The sequence below is a fragment of the Nyctibius grandis genome, chromosome 13 (assembly GCF_013368605.1).
Source record: "Nyctibius grandis isolate bNycGra1 chromosome 13, bNycGra1.pri, whole genome shotgun sequence".
Lineage (NCBI taxonomy): Eukaryota > Metazoa > Chordata > Aves > Nyctibiiformes > Nyctibiidae > Nyctibius > Nyctibius grandis.
The window spans coordinates 16,254,593-16,282,523 of NC_090670.1; the positions used below are offsets into that span (position 1 = coordinate 16,254,593).

Sequence of the window (27,931 nt, forward strand, 5' to 3'; positions counted from 1 at the left end):
GTGTCAATGAGCTGATATTGCGGAGAATCCTTTTTGAAATTACTTTAACAGGCTTTAGTGATTCTGGATGGTAGCATTTATGGTAGGAAATGTTTCATGATGGTACCTTCGGAAGTAACGATGCTGTATATTTCTGTGTAGAAGTCATGTCTTTTTTACTGGTAATTACTTCCCCATGCTTCTTGCAAAGTTAAATATGCAGTGTTTTGGCAAAAGTGGTTAATGGGGCTAGTTGACAACTGTTGTTAAATCCAGTTCTTGACAAGCAAAATTGTTAGTGTTGAATGAAAATTTTTCTGGGAAACTTATTTTCATTACAAATGGGACTTGCTCATCTCCATCCAGAAATGTTTTGATTTAGAAGTGCTGCTATGCTGTACTGTATTTCAATTGTACAGTCTTGATTATGGACCAGAGCCCCAGCATCTCACGTATCAGGCTCCCTCGCTATCTCTGATGCAGTCTCCCTCCATGGAAGGAACCCAGGGTTTGCTCTGTTCCTGTAGCACTGAACAACAAAGAAACTTTTATCCGTGCAGCTCCCATGAAGTTGACCATGTTTATAAATTGAAATACTTTCATTTTTGTTCTAAAATGGTCATTGTTCATCTTTATGAAGTATGGGAAATGAAGTGTTTCCCCAGATAAACACATGTGAAACAAAACACCTTTGACTGCATTTTGATTATTTTCTGGTACTAGATGAGTTCCTCAGGACACCAGAATGGTTAATGACTAAAAGCCTTCAGGTTAAAAGACACCTGCTTTCGTCCTGTGAAGCAACACTATGTGTTCCTCATTTGTGTTGTTATTAATGAGCCATACACTTTCCAAATTGCTTCTGAAAGATTTTAACACTCGGTTAAGAAGCCAGCATAATTTCTCACTGAAGAAGACCATGCCCAGATTTCATACAGAGATTTCAAAGTTGTGGACTATAAAGGAATGAAACATCCAGATTTCTTTGACTCAGATCTGAATCAAGGTGGGATACCAGGGAAAACTACATCTTAACATTTTGACTTTTAGGCAGCCCTGACATTTGTTGCATAGCTGCTAACAGAGCTCTCAAGGTGCTACTCAAGGGAGGGAAGGTATTTTACAGACAAGCAATGTAATCCCATGTTTGTTTTTAAAGACTATGGAGAGAATATTGGATTATAACAATATAGGAGGACAAATCACAGTCAAAAATGTGCTCAGGCCAGTTTAGTTGTGACAAAGTTGGTACAACTCACAGCTACACTGAAATTAGTATATGTTATCTCACGAATTCATTCCATCTGCTGCATCATACAGAACTATTTCAAGATTTTCTAGAAGTCCTACTTCAGATATACTTTGAAAGTTTGCATTCATTATATGTCAGATTTTAACACCGCTGTCTGTCTTTGTTAGTCTGTTCACAGTTTTCCAGAGGAGTTTATGCCATCTTTGGATTCTATGACCAGATGTCAATGAACACACTGACATCATTTTGTGGAGCCCTTCACACATCGTTCATCACACCCAGCTTCCCAACAGATGCAGATGTGCAGTTTGTCATCCAGATGCGGCCAGCATTAAAAGGAGCCATCTTGAGTCTCTTGACTCATTACAAGTGGGAAAAGTTTGTGTACCTCTATGACACAGAACGGGGTAAGCATCATCATTTTAAGTGATTTTTCTATTTTGTAACTTGCTGTAAGTATTACCAGAATCAGTATGTGCAGCCCGTCCCAATTTTCTTCTGGATGCGGGTAGCACATTCTGATGATCCTAGAAAACAAGTTTATTCTGAAGAAACTAAAATGAATTGATAAATGAAAAGAAGGCATCTTCATGTTGCTTATCATTTGTAAAGAGATTGTCTGGAGGATAGTGTTAGGAGTGTAAGCATTCAATTTGGAATACCTGGTTTCCATGGAACTGCAGACTCAACACTTGCCAGGGTTTTTGAGTCTGCAAAATAAATAAAGTTGGCACTATGAAGTAGGCTGTTAAGCAAGACCTTCCACTGTGTGTGATGTTGCAAATCCCACACCACTTTATATAAATGCGCATTTCTCCTGTCACTGGGCAAGGACAACCCATGCTAAGATACACTCTGGAGATGTCTAGACATCAATAATGGTCTAAGAATATAATGCATAAGATGCTTTAGGGCTCTGCTGGAGAAAAGATGCTCTAGATATGTCACGTAGATATCCAGAGATTAATTTAGATACGTGACAAGAATGACTAGAGATATGTTTTACTAAATGAAAGCATATTAAAACCAGTGTTTTCATGCTTAAGCCAATTGTTAACTACTAAGAAACACCAAAGGTAGCAAATCCTGCCAAAAAGAGATCTAAGCATCAGAAACTGTTTTCTGTGAGGAATCGTGCATATTTCTGTGGAGCAGCTGTTGCTGCCTGCTCTGAGTGTACAGAATTTGCTTGGTTACAGATTTCACCTGGGTAGCATTTTTTGCGTCAGATAGATGTGCCACTGCCCTTCTCACCAGCCTTATGATTAACAACTCCAAGACCACCTTCATATCAAAGGGGTCGGGATAGAGCCAAAAAAGCTTAAATTCCATTCCCAGCTCCCTTGACAAAGTTCTGATACCTTAGGCTACTGTATATTGATAAAGTCTTCAGTGGCTGTGCTTTTCACACTGAAGAATAATAGCATCACCCAACTAAGGACATACCGTATGTTGAAAGTAAGTAATTTTTGGTCTGATTTTAGGTGCATACCAAGAGTTCAGAATTTTCTGAGTGATTTGGAGGTGTTAAATATTTCTAGCATTGAAAAACGCTAGCTATGGGATCAAGTAGGAAAGTATGGAGAAGTTAAGAATGCCATTAGTTTTGAAACCTTTTAAAACCACTACCCAACCATCCGTATTTCTGGTTTAGTCAACTTTTAAATGAAAGCTCCTGTGAATATACCATTTGTCTGAGTAAGAAAGGTTTGATGTGACTAAATGCGATAAACTTGCAGCATGTGATGCAGTAAAATGTCATATGTTCCAGGCCTGATGAAACTTATCATGATTAAGGCTAATAAAGTTTGCTTTGGAAAGAGATGCGTCAGACATCCGAGATCATGCCTAATAAGAAATTTGGCACTTCAGAGTGGAAACGTCATCCAAAACAGTGGGAGTTTCACTAGAATTTGTCCTGATGATGTGACTGTCAGACTAACTGAGATAGTAATGGAACTCATGAGGGAAGACTTGCAGACTCAGACTTGCATTTTTCTACAGTTCTCAGTGTGTACAATCTTTAGGTAGACACAGTCTAATTATGAGCTTATGATGATGACTAATCCCTTTGGAACAGTTTAGGTTGTGTTCATTTTGCCTTGTTCATACTAAGATTTTAATCACAGGTTAAAACACAGCTCTTGCTGGCGAAATTAGCCCCAGGAACCTGACTGTACCTCTGTTGCCTTCTGCCCCTTGTCTTGACTTCGCATTCACATCCTGCTCACAGTCTTACAATTACTAATCAAAATCATGTTGTGAACCTACCGTGGCTCACATGCATGTTACGCTAGCCGTATGGTATGTCAGACATTCAGACTAAGTGTCAGAGCGCCAAGTCTGAATTAGATGACAGCGCAGGTGACTGTACGATTATGAAATGTTGCTCAGGGTTAGAAGACAAAGGACAGCTGTGTCTTTAGGGTGAAAGAGGCATCAGTGCATATAGGTAGCTTGATGATGGGCTTTGAGTTGTTTGGGCTAAACTTACCACATCTTACCTTTCCTTCCTGTACATACACGCATCCTCGTTGCTGTTGTTTGATAATGTATTTGCCACCTGCTAAAACAGGAACAGAAATGAATAGTTGATTATCTTCAGTTACTGCTGGTTTAGTTAGGTTAAAATGAACTTGGTAGCAATCTTATCAGAGTTATAATTGCTGTTTTCTTCCAGCATTAAAATAAATTAAGAAGATTCATATAGGAGGGAGAGGCAGGGCAATTGGGTACTGAGAAATAGACATTAGATGCCTTTGTTTGATGAGCAGTAATCGTGGATGACAGCACCTGAAACATTTGGCAATTCCAGTAGGCTGCCTAATTTCTTGTGATAAGCCTTCAAATACAGAAAAACATGCCAAGAGGTTGAACAATAATAATGGTGAGTGACTTCTTGTGTCACGTAGTGAATGGGCTGTACATGTTCCTATGCTGAGATACCACTGGAAATGAAAACACTAGAGCTGCCACAATTTTTAATAATTCCTATCTTAGATACTTAACTGCTTTGAGGCACAAATGCTGTAGAGAGAAGGTGTTAAGCAGTTTACTGTCAGTTTCTGAAATAAACTATTATTTAAATACTGCCTTTCTCTCAAGATTATTATCTCACTGGTTTGTTCTGAGAAGCTGAGAAATTGCAAAACATTAGACTACTCTTTCTTACGTTGAATATTAGTTATGGACTAAATTGTTCTTGCAAGTAGTTTTATAGTGTTCTGCTGAAGCAAAACACTGCCATGTATTAAACATTGCATTTACTATAATAAATACCGCGGCATGTTACAGATGACATACAAAACTGCATAAACTTTCTTGTGGTTTTATGCTGCTTATTGAACTACTTCAGTTTAAGCTTAGGAGAATGGAGAATCAGCTTTATAAAATTGTTTTCCTTAAGCAGTGTTTTTTTTCTTCTTTGCCATCAAGTCATGTAATCATGTGGTTTCCCCCTCGGTGGCATTAGGCACAATACTGTGATGTTTGGCTCCTACGATGAAGACAAAAGATAAATCTCAAACAATAGCATAAAGTTAAGATCTACAATTACATAGCTAGGTGGTAAAGCTTTTAATCCAGTGAGCTAGTGTGTATGTTGTATGTGTTTATATTTGTAAGTACATTATTTTCTGTTGCTGTGAGATGACTGAATGTTTCAGATTGTGCTCTCAAATGTATATGTATGTGCAGGTGCAAAATTCAGTTTCTTAAAAACCGCTAAAGCACACAGAAAGAAAAATAAAATGTGGGATTTATGAATTCCAACAGCAAGAATTATGTCTTAACATTGCTTATTTCCGTTGCTGGACTTATTATTCTGTGAAGAAACCGAAATTTAAGAGAAATATCAGATTGCATGTTCTTCTCCTAGTACCAGCAGAAAAAATAAATTATACTTTGCAGAGAGTAATGATGCATTAGGAAATGGCTGCTAAGGGAAGAAAGAACATTAAGCGGTGTATAGAAGAAATAGGCATATGTTCATTCCATGCCACATGCTTTTAGTTCATGTGAAAGGGAAAGGCAGGGTTGATTTCTGTTTGTATTAACTCACATCAGTAAGTTGACACTGTTGGTAGCTGTGATGCGTGCAAAATATCTGATTAATTATATGGTGCTAACTGCCTCAGTAGGCTTCTCTGTAGTAGAACTAAGACTAATTAAGATTATGTCAGGATGAAATGAGATGGGGTTACATACAGAAAGCTATTAAGAATTTGGGTAGCACTTGTCAGGAAAGTCACCTTTTGCATCTCATGCTGAGGATTATGTTTCGTCAAAAACCTCAGGTTTATTTCCAGTCTTCAGGTCTGTTTCTCCTCTTGCTTTACCTTACTGTAAATCAGATGTTATTCCACTGAAGTCAGTGGACCGGAGTAACACCAGTATGTATGTGTGGAGAGGTAAGCTTATGGTTTTCATAGTCATCTTAATGTTGCGTGAAAGTGTGAAGTACTTCTCATTTAATTATAAAAATGGTATGGTAGATTGTAATACCGAAGCTTTTGTTTATTTAATTTTCCATAACGTTTCTTAAGTAACGTTTCGGTTTATTTTTGCCTGAGAAACCATGTTCTGCACAGGCTGTTCACTTTCCATCTGTCAGTACAACACAGGCATTTTGTCCCAAGTTACTTTGATTTGTCTTACCTACTGTGCACAGAGACATTGATTTCTGTCATGTAGATCATTTAAACAAAATCACACCAAGTGATTTCTGTGATGTGCATCAAGTCGTCTTCCTCTTCTTTCAGATCATAGGAGGCATCACAGGACAGGAAAGTGACTGACTGTGTAATGCCTACCTACACCCTGGGAGCTCAGGCTAGACAGAGGCACAGATAGATCGCAGGCTTTATGGCATTGTAACCAGATGCCTCTCTAAATCTGAAATTCTTCTGTCATTTGGTTTTGATTTAGCCTGTCAGTAGGTATCTAGTGATACCTAAAATCCAGGAAAAAAAAAAAAAAAAAGCTTTGATAAATAGGGTTATTGTTGGCTAATTTTTTTTTCAGTTGGTTAACACTGGCTAGATGAAAGCTGAGGCACAGAAGTGTTTGTATAAAGCCCCAGGTTATGTGGCTAAGAAGAGTTTAAAATATCTGCTTTAAAAGCAATTACATCTTTAATCCTTACTGTCACAGAAACACAAAAATTTGACCTGAACATAATGGATGGGTAAGGATGTAGAAGGCCTGAGAATACAGCTTCAGAAAATGTGGTCTGTCCTATTCCTCTTAAATATAAAACCTTCGAGTACCCTGTTGCATAAAGAAATGCCAGGTAAAGAGAAAAAAAGAATTAAAAGAGGTACAACTGTACTCTTCTGGATGATTACGCATAAGGCACCAAATTGCCTTAAATTGGGTTCAGTACAAGGCAGTGAGGTCTGATTGACTGCTTCTGCTGAAGACAAAGAATAACTCTACTGTTTAGTTCTGCTTTTACAAAATGAGGTTAGTTATCTATTGCTATCAAAGGACAAGACACTTCTGTACTGCTTTCCCTGGAGAATGAGAGATTGGAGCTCAGAAAAGAAGCTGTATGTAGAACCAGGCTCATTATATCTTCCACAAAATTTAATTGGTGGATTTATTTTTTTAATGAAATAAGATTTGCATTGAAAATTACTGGCATATAGAACATAACATTTTTTGCAAAATATCTGGGGTAAGTTTAATTTTTGTGGAATCTAAAAAGACTCTGCTTTAGTACCTGATGGATTCCTGGTGATTTTGGAACGTCGGGTTCTGGGGAACTGAGTCTCTGCTGAAAACAGCATTGAAAAATGTAATCCAACACAGAATGACTGATTCCTGTTTATAAGCACCTTCCATCAGCAGACAGGTGCAAAAGAACTCCTCCTTCCACATCGCTCATTTGTTAAACTCTGTGTTGTCTTTCCACATGTCAGGAACTTTTATCTTCATTTATGAAGATCATTCTTCAATAAAGGGGAAAAATGAAATTGGTAGTAGCAGCTACACCAGCGTTAGTAAACCCTGAATTCAGCACCTGCTGAACAGTCAAATGTCAAAACAATCAATAGCTGAGCTGTTCGTTAACATGTTTATTCTTCAGAGCAGGGGAGTTATTCCACTAGCTGAAGAACTGGTCTGAATCCATTGCATGAAGGAAAAAGGATTTAAGGCTGGCTCACAGTTTTCTCAGAATTAAACATGGGCTTGTTCCATTTTAAAATTGTAATTCTTGTTTGCTAGTATGTTTATACCTGTTTAATTCTTCTCAGTTGCACCTATGAGGTTGATGCGATGTATTTTGCTTACACTTTCAAAAGTGTGAAAGGGTTTAAAGTCTTGACATTATCTTCTGTAACTGTCAGTGTGTGGTGAAGAATAATGGAATATACAAAGCATGTTTGGAAGCCTATAAAACACCAAAGGTGACAAAACAGGGTAGAGTTACTGCAAACCTTGATTCTTCTGAGTTTTTTGGCTCTTTTGCAGAAGTGTTTTGGACAGCAGCCCAGGATCACGGGGATGACATGTAGACAATATCAATTGCTAGCGTTTAGGTAGCTACGTAGATGAGCTGTCTCATTCTCCTTCCTGACTTCTTTATATACAGGGAAATGCACAGCAGGGAATAAAGTCTTGGCAAGACCTCCTGAGCTGAGGCTCAGCCTCCGTGCCACAGGAACAGGCGTCACAGGTCTGTGCATTTGTAGAATCCTGTGCCCCACTAACTGCCACCCAGAAATTTTCTTTGAAGTCATGATCTCAGCAAAAGGTGACTTGCAGCATGGCCACAAAATGTTGCATCCCTTGCATGGCTTTGCTTGAAAGGATGTGATGTAGGTTCAACTTTTCAAGCTCTGGTACAGTAAAGAGCTCACACATTGTAGAAACCCTTATGGTAGAAAATCCATTATTTGGATTTAAAGAACAATCGTACTTTGTGTAGTTATGTGCAATAAGAAAATGATCTGTTTCTTTCATTATCAGCCTTTTGGGAATGAGTGATTTTACCATTTTATAATGCCTATAATTTGTATTTATGTAGAATGGAAGGTCGTGGATGCTGCTTAGCAATGTTTGTATGAAATATAAGTAATTTACCCTGACAAAGAGGCAAATCTTGGCATTCTTATTTAGGGCGCATTGCTTTCAGCAGTACAACGTATGAACTAAGGCTCTAATCAGGAAACATGCCAGAACCTTAACTGAAAGATTCCAGGATTGCTTTGCTGTTTGACTTTACTGCCTAGATGTGTTCAGGAGTACTCTGAGCCTGAACAGTTAAATCTAGCTTTTGATAATCACTCTCTATTTATTTCCTCTGAAATCTCTAAAGTCTCATACGGATTCCTTTTATCTTGGTCTCTGCGGTATACAGATAGGGAAGAAAGCCCTTTTACTGATCCTTCCCCAAACAAACATTGAGACCCTGTGTGGGAGAATGAATGTTGGCTGGTTTTTGGGTGAACTGAGCGCCTTAAGCATTTGTCTCCTGATCTTTCCCATTAGCTGCTATTTGTTTAGCTTACCCCTGGTAATCACTTAAACCATTTTTCTAGCTTATGAACAAGAGGAGTGAATCAGCTTTGAAAGTTATCCAGCATGAGATGTTTCATACTGGCAAGACTAAGATGCAGCTGAAGACCAGCAGCATAGAGTTCATGATGCAGTTCTGTACTGCAGCTTTGTGCCTCTTTAGAAGCTTTGTGTATCCACAGTGGGTTCAGTTTGGTGTTGAGATGTCCAGGGAAAATGCCTGAGCATCCCTTGAAGCTGTTGGAACACACACTACTGTCAGCAGTATTTTCCAACAAGTTAAGTAACTGCACATGCGCAATGAATTTGTGTCTTGTTTCATGGAGTCCCTAAGAATAAGGAAGTGTGTCGGCCCATTCGTGAAGAAAAGCAGGAACACCAGAGCAAGAGCATGGTATGACAGAGCCCTGATACTGCTCGTGCGATGATGATGTATCATCCATTCTTCCATCCACACGTAATGGTGTTGTGATAGGGTATTGTGGTAGCCTCACTCACACTGAGTGTGAATCCAGTTGTGGCTGAGAGAGCATCAGAATCTGACCTCGCTGTATGTGAAATCAGCTTGTAAAACTGGGTCAGAACATTCAGGGTACAGAGTATGAATGGGAAAGTCCTGGATAAATAACTTCTAGAAGCCTTAGTCAGGATGTGTGCTACCCTCGTGGTTCTCTCAAAAGCAACTGGGACTCTCAGGAACATGAGCTGAGGCCCTGAATATCTTGTGTAGTAAACAGGAGAACAAGCAGTATTGCCACTCACCCGTGCCTTAGAGATGAAGTCTGCAAACAGTTGTATTTATAAACTGACTTCTGTAAATGCATGCATTTAAATATTTAGCTATTCATAAATATGCATGTTTTATCAACTTTTGGTATAGCCATACCATTTAATTTTTTTATTGTATGCACAAGTAATGCAAGTGGCAGAACCTTTTGTTCTCAATTGATTTTATGTGTGTATCAGCAAGGCTTAAATGGTCAGAATCTCACATTTCCAGGTTTCTTGAAACAAAGCTAAAGTTCAAGACAGTTTCCAAGTGCAGGTGGAGGGGGGAAAAGATATGCAAGAGGGGTTGTTGGCCCTTTTGCTCTGAGACAAGGGCAAGGACTTGACAGAAAGCCAAACCTTAGAGGACGGAAAGGGTTCGCTTGGAACCAGAAGAGACGAGGTGGAATCTGTTGATCTCGCGAAGGAGATGGGACTTTTTAGACTAGAAAGGAAGGCTGTAGAAAAAAATACCTATCTGCGAAGGGCCGCGAGGAAATTTTTATCAAACCTATTTATTTAACCCATCTCACCCGACAGATCTAGGAGTTTATTTAAGGTTACTTTTATGGAGTTTATTATTTTTCATCTGTATATGCAGCATGGCTTTAAAGACTTGAAGCCTTTGGTGTCTTTGGCGTCGGGATGCTCAGAGCAAGGCAGGCTAGCTTGCAAAGGAAGAACATTGTGACATCCTATGCCTTAGTGCAGTTGAGATGGCAGTATTTAGCATGTTAGTATTCTCAGAAGTTTGCAAATTTTACCACCCTTCACTGGATCTTGACTGTATATTTACTCTTCCTGTGCATCGTTCTTCACCTAGAAATAGTTCATTCTTAACCTGAGTGACAGCTGCTACTGGTGGCCCATGATATTTTGTGGAACAGTGATTGTTTCTTATTCACAATGAGGAAACAGTTTCCCTACATATGCTATGAGAGACCTTGCACTTTTGTGAGCATGATGCGATAGTGAGAAGATCTTCAGCCCAGGCAAGTGAACCATTCACTACGTGAAGAACTTCTGTGGAATCAGCACAGGCTGTTGTGGCTTAATGGAATGACTATAATAGTTGCAAGTGGTAAAAAATGCCAAACACAAAGGAGATGTATCCAGTGCTTGAGGAATATATGAATAAAGTGGAGTACCTCAACAAGTTAGTAAGTCAGAGCTTCTCCTTTCATAGAGTGGCCTCAGATACTCCAAAGCAGGTTCTCAGCTAAGCAATGAAATGTTCTTTTCTTATTACCAAAAGAGGGGCTTCATATGCAGTTTGAATTTCTTTTGATACAGGACCATATAGCACGCTGGGTGAATGGTGTGTAAAAATTTAGCTTTGTTAAAGGCTTTGTGCTTTTGAAGTGATTTTCGTTCGATGGTCTCAAACAACAATGAATGAAGATTAACTGTCTCTATGGGGCGTGCTAGGGTTTTCAGTCTTGTTTTTTAGAGGGAAGATTTGATGTACTGATCAGCAGGTTAACAACGTGATCTTCTTCTACTTACATATATGGAAATACCTTTGAGTTCAAAGCACAGTGAGCATTGACTTGAGAGATGTGCAGAATGTCATAGTGGAAGTCAAGGGCCATGGTTACTAATGAAAAACAGTTTTTCATATTCCTACACAAGAATTCTCTTAAATTGTACCATGAATTTCCTTGAGCCTCTGAAGAAACTCGTAATAGATTACTAAGAAGCTTTTCATTTAAGGTAGTTAATTAAATGGTGTTTGCCATGGAGTTTATATGAAGGAATCCATTGGTGTTAGCTTAAATACCTTCCTTCATCTGTGACACTTGGCCCATTTAGGTGTAGTTTCTTTCTATCAGGCTTCAGAGAATTTACCAAACTAGTCTGACCACATGCTTTTTTCTTCCCGGAAAATATCAGCTGTGTCAGTAAGCATAAAGATGACTTGAATGCTTTGTAGAAGAAAAATAAATGTGAATGCATTTATGACGAACCCACTCAGCTGACAGGTAAAACGACCACATATTGTGTTTAGGTTAAGGAGTTTTTAAAGGATTTTTCTCTTACACAGATAGATTTTTCTCTGGTTTCTCATGACACATTTAAAATCACACCTTTTTCTTTTTTTTTTTTTTAAACTCTCCTCCTTGCAATTCACAATAGGACTGCACTGTGAGCATGCATTTCAGAAGGTATATAAGACAGTCTACTACTGTAGTACAGTGAAATGAAAAATGCCTCCATAAAGTGATTAAGTATTAATCTCTAAAGAAAAAAAAAGTAAAAAGTTCCTGACATGAATTTTATACTCGGTAACAAGTAGTTATTCATTTCTTCAGCTCCAGATGCATAGCTTTTCCTGGCCACCTCTTTTGCTTTGATTCATGATGCAAAAATTCATCGGGAGAGAAAGGTGACCTGAGGTTTTATTCCTCCTGATCCTGAGCTCACCGTGTTCACAGCCTGTTCCTTTGCACTTAGAAGCATTTCTGACTTACCTTGGTTGTCAGGAGCCCAAAGAAACAAATCACCAGTCAGTGATTTGCACGGCACAGCAGCATTTAGTCAGGGCCCCTCTTCAGTTTGTTAAAGTGATTAACCACAGAGCTGTCATCTCTTACAACAGCAAAGTATCCCCTTTATTGCTGAAGTGGTTCTCCTTCAGTTTTTAGAGCCAGGTTCCTCAGGCACTGCTCTGCAAAGCGGGTGTGCCATGGAGTCTGGATTTGCATGTGAAGTACGTGTGTGCTCTCTCCAGGTGAACGGGCTGGAGCCTAAGGAAGGTGAGGTGCTTTTGCCAAGGTAGTAGTAGCTTAGTGAGCAGTATGGGCTAATGCATCATACCTGAAACTGAAGAATTTCATAAGCCAGAACTGTGACTGCTGGAAACACAACTCTAGTCCTGTCCTCTGCCCCAGCACAGTGATCCGTGCTAGAGCTGTGAATGCTTGGTGAGCCATGAGCATCACAGTTCCACGCTGACATGATAAAACAACATCAGCCTGGAAAGGTTAACAGATACCAAGCAGTCGTTGTTAAGGTTTCTTAGGAGCTCCTGAGGTGTCCTTTGCTTTGGGGATATTTTTGTCAATGCTGATAATAATAATAATATGCAGTGAATTGCCAGGGCTGTGCACCTACCAGATATAAGATGGTATCTGAAGATACTGTTATTTGCATAAAGTGCTAATATTTTTATAGCATTTCTTCTTATGAAGTTATGAGTTATTTCTCCACTCTCTATTCGTGTTCAGGAGAGCAATAATTCATTTTTGATAACTCAGATTTTGATAATCTGCCCAACTGTACTTGAGAATGAGTTTATAAAGGAGCGCGGCCACTCCATACACTGCACTGAACCATACTGCCCAAGGCCAAAGACAGACCAGATTGTTTTGTTCAGTTGTGGCATTTTTTTAATCAGCGCTTAGGTGTTGTGAGCATTTAACTGAGGCTCCTTTCCTCTTTGTAAAGTAAAAGCCACTTCTGGCTGTTCTAGTTCAGCCTAATGAAACGGCCACTGATCACTGAGAAGCCTTTTCGTTCCTTTCATGTTCTCCTTATGACATGGTGTCGAGAGCAGTCTCAAAGACAGTGGCTCTGAGCTGTTCTTAAGCTGTCTAGATCTCAGAGTCGTAGTTAAGAAGACTTTTCCAGAGAAGAAAATGCATGACAGTGGTCATAAAAGACTTTCTCAGGGTACTTTAGAGTATTTTGAACACTCTGAAGCCATCAGATGAATATGACAAATAATGCAGACACTTTCAGGTGTCTTTTTTAGCCAAGTGGTTCATGCTGATCACTCCAGGGGCATACTATTGTCATTTTTGTAGCAAAGGCTAGGTATGGCCTTGTAGATTTATACCGTGATCCCCTTTGTGATATAAAAATGATGATGTATTCTCAGAATTAACATGGGAAAGCATTTATTAGAACTCTTGGGTGCCTTCAATTCAATGAGTGGTGCAGTTAGTACCCAAGTATTGGTGATTCTAATGGGTCAATACATCAAATAAACTATAAAATGATGGATAAAGTTATTATATAAACAATATATTTCCTCTATTGGACGTAATTTTCAGTTGCCATTATGTCCTGCTGAGCCATCTAAAATATATGAATGAATCCGTAATCGTCGCTCATCTTTATGAAATGTCAAAGTCATATACTACATCGACCTCAATCTATGTGCATTAATTCATGAAGAATTTAATTTGATGAGTTTTAAGTCAGAACTGCAGGATAAAATCCTTTCAGTGCAGTTAAATTATTTTGCCAGCATTATATACACAAAACACCATCGTAGTCTAGACAGGATTGTGTCATGAACTGCTCCTAAGACTAAAGATATTGTAAATGTGTTTCTAGATCAAAGAGTGTATTTACTGCAATCTTATTTCTTACTGCCTTTTTTTCCCCTGCTTAAAAAGGGGGAAATTATGGTTTTAGGAGCAAATATTAGTCTTCAGTCTGGGTAGTTTAGCACATCTTTTATTAGCAAGATAAGGTTTTATTCTTTAAGGTGAAAAAAAAAAAAAAGGACAAAAAAGAGGGAAATGAAAAATAAAGAAGCCAGTCTTCTGACATTGTTTGGCTCAGCAAGAGCAAACCTTTCAGCCGACTACACCGGTGTCAGTAATTGCTCTGTAGATAGAATTGCCTATTGCTTAGTAGTACTGGCATTATTGATCAGTTGTTTGTGTCCATGAACTGACAATGATAACCTCACACTAGATCAAGTTTTTATTAAAGAAGTAAAATCAAATTACGCCTGGCTGTAGACAAATAATAATGAGTTACATGAACACATAATTATTGCAATAACATTTTTTGCAGAGATTTCTTGGGGAAAAAAAAAACAAACGGACCCTCCTGTTTTTTCTGTATTTGTTATGCAGTTGTCTCCCTCCCTCACCTACACACGCAGTGGGCAAGCCTACGTATTTTTAATGACATTGCCACGGTTGCCACAAGGATTTGGGAAGATGGGGGCGGGAGGGGAGATCGGAGCTTTTCTTTGAAAGGGGAGGTGTATGAGGGGGTGACTACAAGGGTGCATAAGTTATTGCAGCCTCAAGGCAGCAGCAATTTATGCACTGACAGTTTGAGTTTCATGCTATGCTATTTTAAAAAAGCCTTACAAAGTAACTGCCTCTGTTACGTTAGTGTATGTGTTGGTTTTGGAGATATTGCACATCGTGGAGACGGTCTGAACGCAAACATTTGAAACCCATTCATCACAGTGTGGCAGTTGTCCTGTTGCAGTAAGAAAAAAAACTACTAATATAATAAAGGATAGTTATTTTCCACATTTTAACATGAATTTGGGTGCCATGAAGGACTTTTCAGGGTTGTTTCGTAGCTTATTTGTCTGGTTTTAGATAAGTTGATGAAAGTGAAAATTGTGGCTTTAGATAATGCATGTATATTGCATTAGTCTAGTTATTATTGTAGTTGCCCTCTCTGGAACCATTTTGCTACACTTCTCAAAGAAATCAACAAAATGGATGTGAATGGCATACATTTGAATAATGACCATTTTGGTTTGCATGTTTTCCTTATACTACAAATCAGAGAAAACTCTAGCTGCACACAGCATCCATAACAGGTAAGACCCAACACTGCTTCCCTTTTGACATGAACCCTGTAATAATATTTATATGCTAAAACACCATTTCCTTGCAAGGAAGCATTCAGCTTGGCTGTTTGGTTATGAATTCCCATTTATATAGCAGTAATTTCCATTAGTTTAACAATTGCTCTGAAACTACTCATCTGGATGCATAAATAAGAACAGTGGCTTCAAAAGTTTGAAGTGTATAGAATTACACTGAGTTTTCACTAATAATGTACATGAAGCCAAAGATATTGAGTGCAAGCAGCTGTAGACCATTATAATTTAGATTTAATTTAAATAATCTCTGGATTGACCTTCTTCAAAACTGGCCACAGTAGGCAGTATGAGCACATCATCGCCTGTTTTATAGTGAATTTTAGATGCTAGCTGCATCCTCACAATACTATTGAGTCTCCTATAAAAATTACAGATGAAAAGATAATGTGAGCACTGATGTTATTTGTTCTTAAGTGCTAATCATTTTGTATAGATATGGTCTTGGATGATTGGATATTCATTTGCATTTTTCTGCAGATAGTGTTTTTGTGACTTTAGTGACCTCCCTCTGACTGTAAAGCTGGATTTTGTCAAAATGTTTTTAACATTAAAACTTTTACTGCAGGGAATTCAGACTGCTACTGAATGTAACCAAGTCGGTTCAGTTGTGTAAAAATCAGAACATGCCTCAGAGCACAGCAAAAGCCGTTCATTGCATTTCTTTGAAGAGAAGCAATGCAGATTTGCACAGATGAAGATTTGACCTTATGTGTTTAAAAATAATTTCTTGACAGGTTCCATTTGAAACACAAAATTGTAACGCAGATATAAAAACTTGTACAAAATCATTATTATAAAAGAAGATGAAAAGTACTCCCATATTTTGATGTTCAAATGTGTTCTTTTTTCCAAATCCGAGATAGGTAATTTTTAGGACTTCACTGAATACTATTTAAAATGTTTGCTTAAGAACAATGAGTTCATTGTATCAATTGACATTTTATTGTTGGCCACTTTGTAATATTTTGATTGTCATGTTTTATGCCGCTCTTGAGGTCAGATGGTAGAAATCCACTTAATTGTTGCAATTACTGAAGGTGGGGAGGGAATACATTTTTGCTTTCTCTTTCTAGAGCATCTGCCACATTGCAGGTTCTTGAGAACTACTTTAAACAAATAATTGCTCATTATTACACTAGATTGAAGGGAAATGGAGAGGCTTCAGTGGACATTTTGCTAGAAAATTGAGAATTAGCTTCAGTTTTATTACCTGAGGTATATTTATAGAGTTACAGTATGAAGAATAGTGGCCTCAATTGTCATACAGAGACCAGAGCCTAGAAGCAATAAAAACAGAAATCGCTGTGTCACAAGGGACGCTGGTTTTCCGTAAACTGATAAAAATGATGTTCTAATGATTTCTGTGTGATCCTTCAGGGATTTTTAGGGACATATTTGTTAAAGAAAAGCTGAAAGCTGTTGTATTTCCCTAGTTTTAGTCCTTTTTAATGACTGTCCTTTGCAGAATATTCCTTGGTGCAGTGCCTTTTCTCAAGGTACTATTTACAGTCTTTTCTCATTTCCTTTCCAGGGCTTTCTACTTTATTCTGTGATAATATAGCACTAGGTTCTTCAACATAAGTAACAAATGTATATTTTCTCTCCTCCCTGACAGAATTAAAGCTTAGAAAGAAATTTTTGTTAAAGTCAAGTGGAAGCTGAGAAGGAGTAGGAAATGTTGAGTGAAACACCAATCACAAAGTTCATTTTGGACCAAGCTGAAAAATGTTAGTTTATCTGCAAAAAATCTGGTCTGTGTTCTTTCAAGACTTAATCTTTGTTCATATTTTGAAAGTAAAAGTCATTAACTTTCATTTTGAAAAATATTTTCCTTCATTTTTTTCAGCCAGAGTTATAAATTCAGCTTGGCCTAAATTAACTTGTAGCTGTGGTCCCCTCCTCTCCGAAAGCTGTATTCTTCCAGTAAATGTAATGTTAATTGAAAAAAATTCACTAGCTCTATTACTGAATTAATGGAGCTGTAATTGCTAACAGGACACTTCCCTAAATGGTAAGTGAGGTTATGTGCCCATATGTGACTCATGCAGGGCATCAAAGAACATTTTTAATTTATTTGAGAGTGGCCAATAGCTGCACTTTACAGAAGAAAACCAGCCAGCAATAAGCACGCTGCTTTTTGCCAAAAAGAAATGTATCAGGACATTATTTTAGCAATCTCCTCATCTCAGTTAAATATTATATCATATTATTCTGTACAAGGATATGATTTTACTGAGACTGGAGTTATTTGCATGCCTGCCTTCACTTGTTATCATCCACACTTTGTTTTATTTTATTAATAACTATTTCAAAAATAATAAATCACAGTTAAGACACTGTAAACATATAAATATGTTCCTGTGTTAAATTTGGTCAAAAGCAAAATGGATATTTAGTGATGATTTTTAAATCATTAAATTACAGAATTATTGCTATTCTGCATTATCTAAAATTATTTGGCATTCATTGATCATTTATAGATATTTATAAACATGTCCTAAATAAAAAGCATGAAATCATCATTAACACATTTTGCTAAGACAAACGTAACAGGTTTTGATTAAAATTGTTCAGGTGCAGAGCAAACTTTTTTATGTTTGTTTTTTATTTTCTGCTTGGTGTAGTCTTGTCCCCCTGATTTTTGTGTACTGTAGTATGGTGTTGATCAGGCATTACCTTTGTAGACTTCTTAAACATTGTGCACTTCAGTAACAAGTTAACAAAGTGAGTAATAACATATTATGTTATTGATGGAAGTGAGAGATGGTTTCCCTTCGGTCCAGGTGTTAGTTTGCGTTTACATTAGGAACGATTACCAGAAGCAGATGTCTGAACCATGCCTGTTGTAAGGAGCTATTTAAGAGCTAAGGCTATGGTGAGTAGGTTCTACCCAGGCGCAAGAACCATCAGACGAGAAGCAGTCAGGTTTGCTTGCTGTCTTATTTCTTGCATGGTACTTCCCAGACTGTCAGCCTACGCTCTGTTATTTTTGTCTCGTCTCATACAGTAGACAAATAGGGCTGTGGCACCACAGGAGTCGAATGAAGCCCTGGTACATAGTTGCATCATCTAGTGGTGAGAGTATTTTTGTGAATGGAGTAGGTGAACCTAGACAAAATCTAATGTTGAGACCGTCTTATCTCTTAGCCCCGATGGCGTGTATCGTTCATCCTCACACTAGTCCTTACAAATACCATGATAAAAGTCTCATTAAAGCTAATGAGAGTTTTTCCTTTGTCCCATTCAGTTTTCAAAGCAAAAACCCTAAGCAACAGGATAAAGACTTCAAAGTCCATTAAGCCAAGTAACAACAAATTACCCTGCCAGGAAAGCAAGCTTTTTTGTACTCCTTGTGGAGGACGGGGAACTTTGTGCCTCTTCCATCAGCCGCGGCTGTGATGATAAAGGACCACTGCATGCTATTGTGTTCTAGCAACCAGCTCTGCCATAGTGCTGTAAGGAGAAGTGGCCCCTTCCAGTTCTCTGGTCTTTTTAGATGGAGTCAAATTGCAAGGTAATCCCAACTTTTTTTCTTCTCTAGTTAATAGAAACATGTAGTTTAAAAGGCAAGGCTTTATACATTGGGGTCTTGTTTTCTGATGGTGCCTGGAAGTGACTTTATGCATGAACTGTGCTTGTTTCACTAATTGGATTGTTGCAGTCAGCTGGGATGAGTTGCTTTGACAATACCCAGTGGAGCCTCTACCTTCGGTGGGCAAGGGTACAATCATGGTGCATCAGTTCGCTGCAACAGTAGCTCTGTTAAAACCATCACATTTACTGACCATTAGTAAAGGTCATTCTGTCTGTGACAGACAAGCCAGACACAAAAAAATTACGTAGCTTCTGGCCAAAAAAAAAGAGAGAGTAAGGGCACCATAGCAATATTTTGTCTTTTAAGATCTCTCCCTTTTTTTTTTCCCTTGGGATTCTTTCCAAAGAAATGAAGTGTATTATCCATGTGACATTTGGGAGAAAGAATATTTAAAATAGCCTTTTAGCAATACATCACTGAGGTCAGTATGTGTATGTCAGATACAGGTGTTGCAGGTATGCAGCATAGAGGGATGCAGTCTATATATCCAGCAAAGTAAGGAAAAGCTGGCTTCTACCACATTCCTGCTGAGTCTGGAACAACTGCTTTAACACAGTCTGAGTGCTGCCACATCAGAGGCTGCATCTCCTACCTTCCTTTGTGCTAGTAACAGTATTTTGGAACAGTTGGGAGACAATTTTGAACTTGACAATTTTGATCTTGAGATGCCAAGGAGAAAATTTAAGTCATTCTTTGAAAGACAACTGCTGGTACAGAAGCTCACTGAATATTGCAAGGCAATCCCATGGCACCAGAGTGTTAAAACTGGACCCAGTGTGTGTTTGAAGACCGTGCTTAATATTGTTGCTCTGAGGAACTGTGTGAAGGATACAGGAAATGAAGCTTCAGTAGGGAGTGAAACCTTCCTCACATTGTCAATAATGAATGCTTATTTAAGAGAAAAATCAAGCAAGAAAATACGAATGTCTGATAGCAAGGAAGAGCTTTTCTGTGCTACACCAGATGTTCAGCTCCATGCAAAATTCCTAGGGAGGTCAATGGGAGGTATGTCTAGTGTATTAGACTTTTCCATACTGCTTGAATCTCATGTCTGTTGACCATGAATTGGTCTCTGTGACTTCCTAAAAGATAATAGTTTAGATTCAAATTTACCCTTTCTTCTCTCTTCTTTGGCCATTATAAAATCAACTCTTTTAAAAGATCTAAGTTACTCCTGATATGCTGTGAGAGCTACATTCTCATTTCTTGTCAACAGACATGAGTTTCCACTTTGGTAAGTGCTACTGGTAAGAATTAGAGTCCTGGTAGCTGAAGACATCCATCAGAAGGAAGCTAAGAAAGATAAAGTGTATAAAGCTGACAAATAGAGCTGAAGAGACATGTTTTCCATTTTTTTATGTATAACAAAGTAAAATATTGTTTTGCTTTATCTTTAATAGTTTACTGCAGTTGGACAGTACGAGTTAATTTTTAACTTCAAGAGATGAGCCATATTATTGTGTTCAACCAGAAATAATAAGCCACCAGTACAGTGGAAAAACTATGGTGCGTGTGGTGCAAAATCACAGAATCATCGTGGTGATGTGTGTTTAACTGTGTAAGCAGTTTGATATAGCACCTGATGCTGTTCCCTCCACCGTGAATGGCAAAACTCCCTGGAACCCTGTGGTGTTGGAGAAGCATTCAGTGATTTGGAGTAGGTGAATTACTTTGTGATTACTTTGCTTCAAAAGAAGTACTTTCAGGTCTAGAATGTAAATAAGGCTTCTTATAGCTGTTGACAGGCTCTGAATTAAAGAATTAAAAGAAAAATATTGCAAATTGTTGGCTTTTAAGTTCTGAATGGCTTGGGGTCCTTCCTGTCGTTCAGGTTTATATGCTTAGGTCTAAACTCAGTCTTTCTGTGAACTCTTTTAGGAATAACACATACTGATCTTTTCAGGAATATGGCTGGGACAGTCGCAAGTGATCTCTGAATTCCCACAGAAATTCCACATGGCTTTAGCTGAAGCAGTTAGGCTAATGTTGATTGCCAGTGTTTTAAAACTCTTTGCAGGGAATGGAAGAAAGCTGCTCTAGAACATACACAGTTAATTTAGCTCTCTTCCTGCTTCACTCCCAAGGTGTTAATAGTTCCAGGATGTAGGAGGGAGAATAGAATATTACTATATGTGGAAAATGAGGTGGTGGTGTTATGTGGAAGGCTGAGGAACTGGAAAGTCAAGTTGTTTCTCTTCTGTTGTTCAGGATAGATAATGGCATAAACCCACTCCTTTTGGAGTCCTGAGTACAGAGGCCGTTTGGGAGCGTGCTTAAGTTAGGCTGAAGGTCTGAAGTGGCTTATCCTAGAGTACCTGAACCAGAGTGCAACGTGTAATCAGTGGAGGTACAGATGAGACGTGCTTAACTGTGTGGTAGTAGGACCACGGTTTCAGCCCTATGTCTTCCAGTCAGCATGCTTTTGTTTTTAATCCTCCCTCAGTTCCACATCATCCAAGGTGATAGAAGTGAATCTCAATGGGGTAAGTAAGTGAGTAGAAGCCATGAAGTGTAACAGGGGAGACAACAGTGCTATTTATGAAAGACAGGAATGAAGACACCAAGCCTTTCATTACAGGCAGAGACAAAAGGGCTATCCAAAGATTAAGGACAGAGATGCACAGTGTAGACCTTTTAAAATAAATACTTTCGCTGCGTAAAAAGAAAAGGAATCAGTGCAGTGATGGGACATGCTCATAACAGTGAGCAAGAAAATCTGGCATTGAGAGCTAAGACCTCGGTGAGAGCTGTTAAGTGTAGCAGTACAGTTAGAATGTGATTCTTGACCTCTTGATATGCTATGGTATACAGCACAGTCATCATAATCCAGTGTTTAAAGAATACACGTTTTAAATCTTTGCTTTTTTGCAGAAACAACAATAGTAGAACTTTTTGCTATAAAAAGAAAGATGATGGCTTGATATTTCACTGCAGGAGGAGGGTTAGTTAGTATTGAGTACAATCAGAGGGGACTAGCTCCCTGGAGTAAGCACAGGCATTATATTTTGAGCCTAGAACATCTTTACATTAATAATTATTAAGGTTAGATGGAAATTTTTTATTGAAGTCAACTCCAGTTGCTCACAGGCGTGACCGACCTGGTTTTCTCTTGCCTTTTGTACCTGCATGGAGATAATTACAGTGGCAGAAAGTGTTAAAATAAAGAAATATTATTTAGTTTACTTGGGGAGAAAAAATAAGACTAACCAACATGTGCCACCCTACTGAAGGAGGGAAGTGGTGGAATGAGAACCTTTTGTTTTAAAGTATTGATTTGCACAGAACACTTAAACCTTTCCACTCTATATACCAGGGACCTCCCTTGTTCTGTGAAATCTTTCTCTACCTGACTGACTACAGTAATGGTAAACTGAGTGATCAGAACTATCAGTACTTGTGCTTGGAGCTGCGTGTACCATTCACTGTATATTTTCTCCTTCAGATTAGATAATACTAAATTTTTTGCATGTTTTATCATTGTAGCTTGCTAACCATGCAATCAGATTTGTGAGGCTTTGGAATCATGGAAGAGTAGTCATGCATCAGTATAATATCAAAACAGGATAGAAGAGTTCTTTTGTTTCACTGAATATTGGATTGAATATTCAAATAGCATATAAACATTTTAAATAATAGTAAACACTCAGCAGTGTAATTAGGTGCAAAGCCCAACATAATTGGAGTACTGAGGCTGACTGGTCCCAAGGATGTGTTTGTTAGAGCTTCCTAATTTTACAAAACAACTTTGAGAAAACATTAAGAGCAATTTACTTTGAAACTATGAAAACGGGGTTTGCGGTTTACAGGCAACCCCTTCCTTTTGTAATAGATACTCTACCACTCTGCAACCTTGGATGGGAGTTTTCTAACTCCCTTTTCTTCTTCAAGCTAATAATTGATGGTCCGTCTCAGATATGTGTACATCCCGTTTAGTCAGGCAGTCCTTATCTGTGCACTTGTTGAACATGTTGCGATGAAATAACTCATTAGCAGTGTATTCTGTAGAGAATTCTGTGCCACTTTTTAAGCAGGCCACAGAGTGCATGTCCTGAGCAGCGCTCATCCTGTTTTCCTAAGGGATTTCCAAAGGCACACAGGACAGGGCTTTCAGAGGTGTTCAGGGTTTTAAACGTACACAGTCACGTTGTGAAAAGCACCTCAATGAGATATGTGCCTGGCTGCTGTTTAAGTCAGTGGAGTGCAGGTACCCCACCTGCTGAGATCCTTCATCTGCATCTTAATTGCCTCTGAAAACCTGCTCCTACCATCCTACCCAAGTCACTTTTGAAAATGAAAGACACATACCTGTGAAAATTTTACCTGTACTGCGCTGTGAAGTGAGCCCATTTCTGAGAGGACCATAGGCAAAAGTATTAGTTGTTTCAAATTCTCCAGTTATTACCATTTCTAGATCATTTAACAGAATTTTTACCATTTACCATGTGCACATGCAAGAAGAAGATTGGGGGTTTTTTAATGTTTATTGATAACACAAAACTAAGAAACATAGTTTTACATGTTCAGTGATTTTGCTGTGTAGTTATGGATATATATGGTGTATAGTCAAGAAGCAGTTAACGAAGATCTAGTGGTCATTAGGTCTTGAAGGATGTGTAACCTTTTTTGATACTGTTCCATATTCATGATGATCCAGCAGTGTACACTTCCATTATGCTAATTTTGGGACATATTTTGAGGGTATATGCCTGTCTGTCAGCGGGTCCTTTATATGCAGGACCAGTTTTTGTCCAAGGTGGTCAAGTACGGTAAGGGTGAGCCTCTGCTGAAATTGCCTTTGAAGTCATGTAGGTTATTCCCTGAGTCCAGTTTCTATGTGAAGCCCATCATACTGGTATTTCTAAACCATCAATTATCAGAGCAGTAAGTTTGGCAAACTCTGCTCATGCCTAGGTAATGTTACTTTTTTTTTTTTTTTTTTTGATAGATCAAAATTGCATTATGCCTTCCTGTGCAAATTTCATTTGTGGAGCATAAAAATGAAAAAAATAACACCATAGGGGAGCAAAAAAATCCAATCCATGGGAAAAAATGTCCTGGAAGGGGGAGTGCTGTAGTCACAGACTGTCTTGGATGCTGTAGAAAAGTCTGGATCTGAAGCCCAAGCCTTGCTGATGTGTGGAGCCAACTCCAAGAACGCTCTCCCTCTCCTTCCTTCTCCAACTGAGCACATTGACACTTGGAGAAATGAAGCTGGAGCGAAGCTTTTGAATCACATTCCTGTCTCTACTTAGCAAATATTTATGCTGAAATGTTTGCACATTTCTATATAATCCATCCTAGTATTTCATCTGAGCTGCCTTCCTGCACTGAATCAAAGTAGCATATTCAGTAACTGACCACAGATGCTTAAATCTGTGGGATTTTTGCCCATCTAAGGTTACTGGCTACAACCCCTGTTGCAAAATACAAAGCAGTGGCCAAAAACTATTCTGTATGTTATCAGAGAAGGGATAGCTAAGGCTAAAATTCTTAATCATTTTTGATGCAATGAAAGAGACCTCTAATATTCAAATGGGATTATATGGTTGTATAATAAAAGTGAGGTGCTGTTTCCCCTTTCATCTCTTTCCTCAATAGCAGGTAAGGACCCAGGTATTTCCTGCCAGGCAATGGGTAGTCTCTACTCCGTAGGTTACGTGAGCCTGTTGTGTGTCACCACCCTGCAGAATAAACGAGGTCTTTTTGACATGCAGAACATCATGGTGCAAGAAGAAATGGTGTCAGGTCACTGATACAGGGCACCGAACCACTACATCCTCATCCTGCCGCCTCAGTTGTGTGAATTGTTTTGAAAGGTAACGTGTTACCCCCAAGCTCTGTGCTGGGTCGGCTGTTGTCTACTGATGTCATGGTAACTCTCTGCTAACTTTGGTTGTCATCCTGTGGCCTCACTACAGGAAGAATCAGTATAAAGCAGGTTAGATGATATATTCTGTGTGCTGATGAATGTGGTACAACTACATTTGTACGTTCAAGCCCAATTCAGGCCAAATCTGTATTACCAAGTGGTCTAGGAGGTATACAGACCTGTTTCCAATTAATACGAGACCTTGTAATTAATGAATACATCATTGTTATGAAGAGAAATGTTTGTACTGAAAAAATATCGGTAACAGTGCTGTATAAAAGCTCCTTTTCGCTAGCTGTTGGAAAAAAAAAGGCAGAAATAACTGAGTGAATAAAAAGAAATGCACATGCAGACTGTGAGTATGGATCCATAAATTATCATTTATATTTTCATAAAAACTCATTTAAATTTCAGAATATTTTTAAAATCAGTACTCACCCTTTGATTGCTATATTTTTTTTTAGTGTTCAGAATAAATAAAACAAAATTAACTTATGAGTTGAGACATGAGACACATTCCAGCTGCAAGGGCAATTAAAATGCTGGATACCAAAGGGTGAGATGTTGATGAAGAGAGACTTTGAAAGGCTGATAGCATCTGTTAATGAAAATTCTCAGAGGCAAAAGATTTGTTTGCTCAGGTAGTTTGAGAAACAGAAAGTGTAGATAAAGGTTAGGGAGAGGAATAAATATTTTTCTAACATGATTGACTGAAGGTCAGATAGCAAGAATAATTTTACTATGTTTGAGGACAATTCCACGAGCGTAATTTTTTTCCAAGACATTTATCTGAGGTGAATCCAGGGGTTTTTTTGTGATGAATATGTATTTCAATTCATAGTCTGATTACCATAATCTCCTGTGATTGTTTCTTCAAAGGAATAATACTTATAATTTTTTAGACTCAGCAGTTCCAGACATGTTTTTAAGAGAAGGCAGTCAGCAATACTCTTGCCTGCTCGTGCTAAGAACCCTATGCATATCATGGCAAAGAATTAACTTGTGTTATCAATAATTTTAAGTTTGCAGCATACATTGAAATTACATTTTTAGCTCTTTAGATGAATGCAGTGATATATGAGGCCAAGTTTTAGCTACTTCCAAAATCCTCTGCTGTTGATAAGCGGATAAGCTTCTTTTTTCCAGAACATTTGTTGCCTATAACAGAATAAATGCGCTAATATTCTCTTTTGACTAAAAATGTTATTTAAGTTTAAAAAAATTTTATTTCCTTTCTCAGATGATAATTCCACACAATGCTTTCCTTTTTAACTCTATTTGTAATTGTATCACAATTGTGCAACTTTACCTGAAATAATAAATAACACTTTCCATCAGTATCCCAGTTCACTGGGGGCTAGGTAGCTATTCAGTTTGCTCTAGGAAATAAGGTATGAGGAAAATGTATTCTGAGATACCATACTGATGTTTTTACTATATAATTTCAGTGGCTAGTGTGTTTGTAGGCAGTATAAGAATCTTTAAAAGTATATGTTCAACTGTGTTACAGCTTTAAATAAAAATAAATCTAGATATGAATCAGGAGAACTTGAATTTGAGAATTGGCCCTATTACTAATTCTCTGTATGGGATAGGCCAAATAGTTTTTTTTTATTCTATGTCCAATTTATTATTTACCTATTTCATATGGGAATGTTGACAATCCGTTAATTTGCAGTGCTTTGAGTGCTATTTAGCATTGTTGTTAGCATTGTTAATGTTTTTGTAAGCATTTTCTGAAAACTGGATGGCGCAAAAACATCTTGTGGGAAGTGCACTGCTTTGTGTTAAGTGTAGACCACTCTGTGGGAGATACGGGCCCAGGTATGATGTACTTCTGAAACAATTAAGGTGAGCTAAAATGTGTCATTAAGGCAGAGATACGTCAGGAGTTTTGCAGGCTCGTTGAAGAGAGGAGGGAAATCCATAGAGCCGTATCCATGCCAGTGGGAAGGCCAGCGTTGGCATTAAACACAGGAAGAGACCTCTTGTTTCTGAAATAAAGACAGCATATATTGCACCACCTCGCTCAGACCAGCCACACCCAAGCCTTGAGACAGGTAGTTTAACAGCTTGGCTCGTCACCGAGAAGCAGCACACTGTTGCATTATTTATCAGGTGGCTTTTCATTTTCTATTTTTCTCCAAGTCATACGATAGGCCAAATATATCTCCTCAAAATCAGTACTGTCAACAAAAGATGAGTGGAATTTGCCCCATCTTGCAACATCTGTGCATGCAGATTTTGGTTTTTCTAAGCTTTCCCTTTGAGAACTGGCTTCACATGGAATGTGCTACAGTTGTTTTGCAGACAAGTTAGGTTTTCTTTTCCAGCCTGGTAACTGCTAACTCTGTGATTCCTAATTAGAATCTTTTTGCTGAGATAAATATGTAAACACAATTAGATATGTGTTTTTAACGTGCGATGATTAGCCTCATCAGTTGAGTGCTGGTCAACACATTGGGATTTTTGTTCTCTTTTAGTTTCTCAATTGCAGGTAAAAGTTGTGGTTGATACCTACACGATGATGCCTTACACAACTTCATGTCTATATTTTCTTCCATTGATTTCCATGCATGTTGCAAACACAGAACAGTTACATGGCATCTCTCTCTCTTGACTATAAAGAGAACGTAAGAGACTGTCATCTAAATGTGCCTGAAGTTAAGGACAGACTAAGGCCAAAGCATCTCACTTAGGCCTCACTATGGTCAGCTTGATGGCATCTGACATCAAGAGGACTGACTGAGATATTTTCTATCCATGGTAGCTAGATCTGGTTTCTTCAGTAACCAATGCACAGCAGTAATGAAAAAACCCAGCTTTGATGGTCTGAAAGAAGTGGTTGGTAATATCTGTATATCTTGGTTTCTTCTTTTTTTACCCAAATAAACTTCTATTCTGATTACATCATTCAAAGGCTTTGTAGCTGCAGGCTTGCTGTGGACTCATTCTAACTTGCGCCATACAAGAGGCAGTAAGTGAGGCTGCAGAATAGTGTGGTCGTGAGACAGAAGTGCTTAAAGGTGAATAGAAGGGAAAGAAGCCACTAGAGAAGGCTGCATCTAGGCAAGGCTGTGATGGTATGGTGTTAGCTTCCCCATACAAGTGGGGTGCAGGACTGTACTCAGCAAATGGTTTATTTTGAATTTGCTAATGTTACTTGGAGCATGTCCTTGCTGGAGAATTCAGGGCACTCAGGGAAATTGGTGTTGGGCAGGAGTATCATTGGAATTGAACTCCCTAGATTTGCATCCCACTGCATGTGTCACAGTACTGTGCTTACCTCATAGTTCTGGG

The 27,931-nt window shown here is 38.4% G+C and overlaps 1 protein-coding gene across 1 annotated transcript in view; it reads left to right on the forward strand.

Annotated features, from left to right (window-relative positions):
* Positions 1-27,931, forward strand: part of GRIA3 (glutamate ionotropic receptor AMPA type subunit 3) — a 149,998-nt gene that overhangs the window by 32,787 nt on the left and 89,280 nt on the right. Inside the window, exon 3 of the mRNA XM_068412032.1 lies at positions 1,399-1,638. Within this exon, the coding sequence (XP_068268133.1) occupies positions 1,399-1,638 (240 nt within the window). The remainder of the gene's footprint in view (positions 1-1,398; positions 1,639-27,931) is intronic.